The 7,928-nt window shown below is 70.2% G+C and overlaps 1 protein-coding gene across 3 annotated transcripts; it reads left to right on the top strand.

Annotated features, from left to right (window-relative positions):
• Nucleotides 1-52: 52 nt before the first annotated feature.
• Nucleotides 53-7,772, top strand: AJM1 (apical junction component 1 homolog). Of its 3 annotated transcripts, none has more exons than XM_082469528.1 (3): nucleotides 53-1,380; nucleotides 3,025-3,108; nucleotides 3,184-7,772. In XM_082469528.1, exon 3 carries the CDS (start codon nucleotides 3,236-3,238, stop codon nucleotides 6,161-6,163), a length of 2,928 nt encoding a protein of 975 aa, XP_082325654.1. In that variant the 5' UTR covers nucleotides 53-1,380; nucleotides 3,025-3,108; nucleotides 3,184-3,235; the 3' UTR covers nucleotides 6,164-7,772. The 3 variants fall into 3 exon arrangements, with proteins under 3 accessions (XP_082325654.1, XP_082325652.1, XP_082325653.1); XM_082469526.1 differs by having other exon boundaries at nucleotides 2,951-3,108; XM_082469527.1 differs by having other exon boundaries at nucleotides 53-1,868; nucleotides 2,951-3,108.
• The last annotated feature ends 156 nt before the right edge of the window (nucleotides 7,773-7,928 follow it).

The raw sequence follows: 7,928 nt of genomic DNA, 5'->3' as shown, positions 1-7,928 counted from the left end.
GGCGTGGGTGGGCAGGAAGTTCCTGAGCTCCCTACCTTAAGGCCACAGAGCCCTTTTTCCCTGAGAGATGACTGCCTTTGGGGGTAGGAAGCCTCAAGCAGGCCCAGCCCTACACGTGCCATGCCCTATCCAGGTGGGACCAGCACAGCCACCATCCTGTGTGCCCGGTCCAGCCCTCTGAGGGCAGCTGTGTGTCCCTGCTCCCACCTGACACCCAACCCCAACCCCACAGGCCGCTCCCCGCCAGCTGTCAGCAGGGCCCTGCCCCGCCCCCACCCCCACAGGTGCCCTGAGCACTGCTCCCTCGGGGGGCATGCAGGCTAGGCCTTTGCAGGCGGAAGCGGGGCCTGGTGGCTGGGCCTCCCCCTCCCCAGTTCCTGTGCCTAGAGAGCTTCGCACCCAGGAGGCAGCGGGCCATCGGTCAGTGGGCAGGTGTTGGGGGCTGGGCCCCAGATACCTTAGGGGCTCCCTTTAGCCCAGAGTTTGTGAGGTCGACTGTCCCTGTAGTACCCGCTAACGCAGGGACCACACTGACCTGAAGCTTGCCCAGGGCCCCTCATCTAATGGACCCACAGTGTGGCAGGTCCCGGCCTTCGAGGCCAAGGGCATCGGTGGCCTGCCCCTCTGCCAAGCTAGAATATTTCCTGCTCAGCATCTTGTGTGGGAGGGGCCTGGAGGGAGGATGTCACCATGCAGTTCATGGGTGTGCAGAGCTGCCCAGGGCAGCGGCAGCCTCTGGACATTGGAGGCGGGGAGCGCGAGAGCGTGTCTTTGCTTGGGGAAGCTGGACATCCTGGGGACAGGAGGCTGCGGGCACGCAGGTGGTGCCCATCTGGCCCCAGGTACCTGGGGAGGGCTTGGCACCTCCAGCACCGCAGCACAGAGGCCAGCAGGGCGGGGAGCCGCCCATCTGCTCCTGCCCGGGCTGAACCGAGGCGTGAGTTCCGGGAGCTGTCTGCTGTGTGGGCCAGGGCTTGGGCCTCCTCCAGGCTTCCGCTCCAAGGCCTGCCAGGCCACCAGCTGCCCTTGGGCAGGTGTCCTGGAGATGGGGGCTGGCAGGACCGGCCAGGTGCTCCCTGGGCCCGGGTCCCCTAGTTAGACCCCAGGCCTGCCCTTGAGGCTGCAGAGAGCCCGTCACCCCACGCCCAGCCACAGCCCCAACCTGGAGCCAGCAGGGCACACGAGTCCCAGGCCCACGGCGCGGCCCCTTTAAGCGCAGTCCTGCCAGCCGCCATCGGGGGCAGCACTGAGCGGCCCGGCGGCCTCGCGCCGCTGCCTGGAAGCTTCTGCTGGTGCCGGGGACGCGGCGGCAGCGCGGGGGACAGCAGAGCTCGCCGGGCCTGCGCAGCCCACCGGGCAAGGTGGGGGAGCACCGCCCAGGTAAGGGGTCGAGGCCGCTGCCCCGCGGGTCTTTCGCAGGTGCGGCACCCGCAAGGATGGGGGTGCCGCCCCTGGAGGACGCCGGTCCCCACCCGGGCGCTCGGGGCAGGGGCCGGGCTGCTTGGCGGGGAGGCCACCCGCCGGGCTCATTAGGCCTAGGACCCCGGCGAGGGCGGACTATCCCATCCCCACGGGCAGGGGTGTCGCCCAGTCTAGCTCATCACAGCAGCACCAAGGCCGGGCTGTCACCTCCCTGGGGCGGAGCCTCACGCCCCGTCATCCAGCCCCCAATTCCGGCCTAGCTTTAAGATGGAAGGGAGTGGGAAGGGGTGGTCCTGCAAACCAGGGGCAGTTGGGGTGCGCCTGAGGCTGAGATGGGGGCAGGCACTGGGCCCGGGTGGCCTTGACCCAGGAGGGCAGCCCTGCCGGCAGGAAGCCCCTGGCACACCCGGGACACAGAGGGTCAACCAGACCAGAGGTCCTACCAGGTGAGGACCCAGCTCCCCGCTTTCCCCAGCTCACCCTGGAGCGTGCTCCCCCAGACTGTGTGAGGAAGTGGGTCCCTGTACCACTGAGCTCCTCCCAGCCTGCCCAGGCTCTGGGTACCCAGTGAAGCCGGTGGCTCAGGTCTGAACGTGAGCCTGGTACAGAGGGCTGGACCCCAGCTCAGCCTGCATGCGGGGGCATGGAACCTCAGGTTTCCATGGAGCCTTCCCGAGCTGCTGTGGGGAGGGCCTGCCTGAGAATCGGGGGCGGCGGGGGCTTTACCCACCCACTGCCCTGCTTCCCCGGCTGGCAGCCTCCTGGCCTGGTGCTTTGCTCAGGGACCCAGGGGCAGCCTTGAGCTCCTGGCTCACAAGCCCCCACGTGGTCCTGCAACCAGGGCCCGGTTTCCGGCTGCAATGCACTCACTGCAAAGATGGGGGGTCGCTCTCCTGGGCTTTTCACGACAGCCCCAAAGATCTTAGTGGGTTTCGCCACCCCAAGATGAGGGAGAGTCAGAGGATGTTTCTGCAAAGGAAGGGGAGCTTTAGGGTCCACTATGATCTTTGGAAGCATTACTCTGGCCTGGGCCACACGGAGAGTTGAGGGTGGGGCCGGCAAGTCCACGAGCCGAGATGCCATGCCTGGACCCGATGGGGCCACTTCAGGACCTGGGGCCTGACACAGCGCTGGGGGAGGACTGCACGTCCAGCCTAGCCAGCAGGTGGGGCGGGAGGCTCAGGTGACTGTGAGCGGAGCTGCTTAAGGCTGGGGCCGGGACCTCAGACTGCAGCAGCGGAGGGCTCGCTCTGCACTGGGTCTTAAGGAAGGGGCTTCAGCCACCTGCTCTGTGGAGCCAACATCTATAAAGAAGTCTGTGAAGGCCCCAAATGAGTACACAGTTGCTCCAGCAGTGGGCACCACGGTGGTAGTCCTGGGATCACACCCCCACTCTTCCTACCCCGCTGCTGGCCTGTCCCAGGAAAGGGGTCTACCCAAGCCTGCCCAGTGGTCACTAGTGGGCGCAGACGTTCGGGAACCACTGCAATGACATCCCCGTTCTGGCTGACCCGCCTCATCCCAACAGAAAGTGGCCCAGAAAGGATGGTCTGGATGAGGGGGCAGGACCTGCGTGGCTGGACAGCTGGCTTCCCCCTGCAGGTGCTTCTGACGCCAGCATGGAGCAAGTGCCTGCGGCCTCGGCCAAGGCCCGCGGCCAGGGCTGCCCCGCCCACTGTGCCCCAGGTAAGCCGGGCCAGCGCTGGGGGTTAGCGGGGCCTGGGCTACAGAGGGGCTGCCCTGACCCGCGTCTCCCCTCAGGGCGAAAGCCCCGAAAGGCCGAGTGAGCTGCAGCCTGGAGACCTCTTTTAAGATGACCCGCACGGACCCGCCGGACCTGCTGGTGTCGACCGTGTACCAGGACATCAAGGTGGCGGCCCCGGGGCCCGTGTCGAGGCCCCCGCCATGTGAGCGCCCAATGGCCCGGCCTGCTGCGCCCGCGCCTTTCAACAAGCGCCACTGCCGCAGTTTCGATTTCCTGGAGACACTGGACGGGGAGGCCATGGAGGCCCGTCCGGAGCCGCCGCCTCCGGAGCCCGCCGCGCCGCGCGCCCGATCCCGCGACGGCGAGCCCCGGCGCCGCGCCCGCTCGAAGAGCGCACCCCGTGCGGCCCCGGGCCTGGCGGCCGCGCCCGCCTCGCCGCCTGTGCCGCCGCGCCGAGGCCGGGAGGCCCAGCGGGCGGCGCCGGCCGACGCATCGCCCCGCCGGGAGCCCGCGTACCCCGCGCTGCGCGCGCTCGCCAACGAGCTGCACCCCATCAAGCTGCAGCCTCAGCGGGGCGGCCCGGGCCGCATGGCGCCCCTGTGCGCCGCCGCCAACCGCTGTGCGCCGGCCGAGCCACCCGCGGGGCCGGCCCCCCACGTCCGCTGCCGCCTGGACGTCAAGCCCGACGACGCGGTGCTGCAGCATGCCGCCCGGGGCTCGAGACCCTGCGGGCCCACCGAGACCGCTCCCTGGCCCCGCGCCGCCCCGCAGCTCCACGGCCTCACGGTGCCCGGGCCTCGCCACGTGGGGCTCTCGCTCACCCCCACCCCCAGTGACTCGTACTGCGCCGACCCCCGGGCGCTGTACTGCGATGGGCCGCTTCCCGGGTCCCGGGACCACGCGGAGCGCCGGAGTCTGCCCTTCACCACCCCGCCGGGCCCCACCCAATTCTTCTACACCGAGGAACCCGAGGGCCACCCCGGTGGCTTCATGGCCAGCCCTGGACCGCCCTTCGACAGCTACTACCCCAGGCCCTTTCTGTCCGAAGAGCCACCCGGGCCCAGTCCAAGACGCGGGGGCGTCTACTATGCGGGGGAAGTTCGCACCTTCCCCGTCCAAGAACCACCCTCCCGTTCCTACTACGGGGAGGCCCCGCGAGCCTACGGCCCGCCCTGCGGCCCCCGCTACGCCCCCGAGGAGCCCCGGGCTCACCCCGCCGCCCGCCACTTTTACACTGAGGACTTCGGGCGGTACCGCAGTCGAGACGCCCTGACGCGGACTTACCCACACCCGCGCGGCAGCCCGGCCTGGGGCGACTGGGGCCCGAGGCCTTACCGCACCCTGCAGGTGGCGCCTCCCCCGGACCCCGGCCCGTTGCTCGCCTCGTGGCACGGCGGCACCGGCACCAGCCCACCCCGGCTAGCGACCGACAGCCGCCACTACTCGCGCTCCTGGGACAACATCCTGGCGCCCGCGCCGCGCCGCGAAGACCCACTGGGCCGCGGCCGTAGCTACGAGAACCTGCTGGGGCGCGAGGCACAGGACCCGCGGGGCACATCCCCCGAAGGCCGGCGCCCGCCCGTCATAGTGAACCTGTCCACCTCGCCCAGACGCTACGCGGCGCTGTCGCTGTCCGAGACGTCGCTGTCGGAGAAGGGCCGTATGGGCGAGGGCCTGGCCCGAAACTGGTACGTCACGCCGGAGATCACCATCACCGACAACGACCTGCGCGCGGCTGAGCGCCCGAGCGCCAGGAGCTGGGAGCTGCCGGGGAGCCGCCCGCGGCCGCCTCCGCCCGCCGTCCCCGATGGCCCCGCCTCTGGCCGCCAGCGCAGCCTCGAACAGCTGGACGAGCTCATCACTGACCTGGTCATCGACTCGCGGCCCCCAGCCGGCCAAGCGCCCGAGCCCGCGTCCGACGGCCTGGGCCGCCAGCTGCGGCGCCTGCTAGACTCGCGGCCCTCGGGCGCCGGGGTCCCGACGCGGGCGCCGCGCTCGCCTCCCCTGTCTGCCGGCAGCGCTGAGGAGCCCGCGGGCCAGGGGCAGGCGGCCGACGCGTCCCCCGAGCCCAGCGCCGACGAGGACGACCTGATGACGTGCTCCAACGTGCGCTGCGGGCGCACCGAGACCATGTTCAACGCCTGCCTCTACTTCAAGTCCTGCCACAGCTGCTACACCTACTACTGCTCGCGCCTCTGCCGCCGCGAGGACTGGGGCGCGCACAAGGCGCGCTGCGTGTACGGCCGCGTGGGCAGCGTGTGCCGCCACGTGTTGCAGTTCTGCCGCGACAGCGGCCCAGTGCACCGCGCCTTTTCGCGCATCGCGCGCGTCGGCTTCTTGTCGCGCGGCCGCGGCGTGCTCTTCCTGGGCTTCCCGAGTCCCGGCTCCGCAGACAACTTCCTACGCTTCGGCCTCGAGGGGCTGCTGCTGTCGCCCACCTACCTGTCGCTGCGCGAGCTGGCCACACACGCGGCGCCACTGGGCAGCTATGCTCGGGAGCTGGCGGCCGCCGGGCGCCTCTACGAGCCGGCGGAGTGCTTCCTGCTCAGCGTATCCGTGGCCGTGGGCCCCGGCGCTGCGCTACCCGGCGCCCCTGCCAGGCCAGCTCCCGCGCCGCGCAGCCCTGGACCCACGGTGCGCAAGTTCGCCAAAGTGGCTCTGGCGGCCGGCAGCCCGGCACGGCCGCCCCCGGCACGGGGCCGCGAACCCGACATGGAGACGTTGATCCTGACGCCGCCGCCCGGCACCGCGGGCCTGGACCAGGACGGCGAGGCGGGCCGGCGAGCACGCGAGGTGGCCTTCATCCACATCCAGCGAGAGCTGCGGCTGCGCGGCGTCTTCCTACGCCACGAGTTCCCGCGCGTCTACGAGCAGCTCTGCGAGTTCGTCGAAGCCAACCGGCGCTTCACACCCACCACCATCTACCCCACGGACCGGCGCACAGGCCGCCCCTTCATGTGCATGATCATGGCCGCCTCCGAGCCACGCGCGCTAGACTGGGTGGCCAGTGCCAACCTGTTGGATGACATTATGTGAGCCGCGGGGACGCGCTCAGGCCCCGCCCCGAGCTCACCAGTCCCCGCCCAGCTCGCCAAAAGCTCCGCCCCATTGCATTCTCCACAGGCTCCGCCTTTCCCTCCGCCTTCCTGCGAACCCCCTTCCCCCCCACCCCCAGACCAGTCCCGCCCGGCTCCCTCTCCCCCAGCTCGCCGTCGGGCGTCTCCAGAGGCCGGTCCTCGGCCGCTTGGTGCTCCCCGCTGGGAGGCGGGGTGGGTCTGAGGAACAGCCCGCCCTGCCTTTACGCGGAGGGGTCACTGCTGCAGATCCCACCGCGCATATCCGGTTCGTCCGACCCCTGTCCGTCTGCAGGGCCTCCCTGGAACCTCTCCAACCCCGGCTCGCCCTGGTCCAGGAGCCCGAGTCGACCAAAGCCTAGTCCCGTCCCTTTAAACACCCTCCCCACCCGCCTCCTGTGGTCTGGGATGCGTCCTGCTCAGAGGCCTTTCCTCTCTAGAGGACACCCTGATTGGCCTCGGTGTGTCCGCATCCCAAGCACGTCCTGGCCTGATGGGCAGGGCCGGCGGGGACCTGCGCGTGGCGTCTCCGCCGGCCCCCGCCCCTGCTGTGCCGGACCTTGGCAAACTGACGGCGCTGCCCGCCCTGCTGCAAGGGTTGGGCAAGCAGCAGTGAAGGGGTACTCGGGGGTCCTCAGCCAAGGCGCAAGACACCCAGCCAGAGGGAAGGGAGTCCTGGGCGGGGGAAGCAGAGAGGACGTATGGGTAGGGGCGCTGGCCAGACCTGAGACCTGGCTGGGCGTGAGTCGGGCTGCCTACCGTCACCCGACAGGATGGCCCTAGGCGTGTGCCAGGGCAGACCCTAACCACATAGGGAGGCAGGAAGCAGGTACACAGGATGGATTTGCGGGAGGGGCCGAGGAGGCCGTCCAGCAGGGACCCTATCCCTTGGCGCAGGGAGGATCAAAGAAGAGGGGCGTTCCCAGTTTGGAGCAGGGTGGGGAAAGCGTGGATGGGAGCAGGTTCGCCAGGGCGGTGGTCCACCGGAGGGGTGGGGGCGCGATTAAACAAATGCCCCCGAGCGCTCGCTCTAGCCGTGCCCTGTGGTGCGGCCAGGGGGCCCGGCTCCGGCCCTCGGGAGCGCACGCTCGAGTGTCCTTCGTTCCCCGCCCTCCCCCGGGGTGCCCGCTGGCCCTGGCCCGGGCTCCAAGGATGGCGAGTGACCTGGAGAGGGGGTGAGGCCGGGAGCCCGGAAGGGCCCTCCTGTAGCCCCCACTCCCCACTGGGGCCAGGTGGGGCCCTCCTGGGGGCCCATTGTGGACCCCCACCAACCCCCGCCTCTCTTCCCGGCCCTCGCCCCTGACCGTGCACCCGCGCCCATCTCCCCTCATTCCTCCCTCCCCTAAATGCCTGTGCGCCTGCCTCGGCTCCGCGCATTTGCACCGGCCACGCGCCCCGCTTGCCCCACCCGCCTTCGCGGCCTCCCAAACTGGCCGCCGCGCCCCCCGCCTGGGTGCCTCCGCCTTCTGCCCCACGCCTGAGGGCCGGCCCTCCAGGAAGGACCCTGGACCGGGATTATTTCCAGAGGGCGAGCGCTTTCGAACCAAGGAAAATAAACTCGAATGTAGCCATTGCTGCCTCATTTTTTGTGCGGGGGAGTGGGTAGCACGCGGGACGGTGACTTTCGGAGGCGTGGGGGGGACGGCCTTCGGAAACCGGGGAGGGATACCATGGAGCAACGCGGCGTGGGAAGCAGGAGAGAGAGGCCCTCGGACTCGGTGGGGAAC

Source organism: Balaenoptera physalus (genome assembly GCF_965194825.1).
Source record: "Balaenoptera physalus genome assembly, chromosome: 7".
NCBI classification, from domain to species: domain Eukaryota; kingdom Metazoa; phylum Chordata; class Mammalia; order Artiodactyla; family Balaenopteridae; genus Balaenoptera; species Balaenoptera physalus.
This window is presented reverse-complemented; position numbering and strand designations above follow the sequence as displayed.

Excerpts from the sequence above, each read along its gene's own strand:
- AJM1 (XM_082469528.1), top strand. The coding sequence starts at position 3,236 with ATGACCCGCACGGACCCGCCGGACCTGCTGGTGTCGACCGTGTACCAG.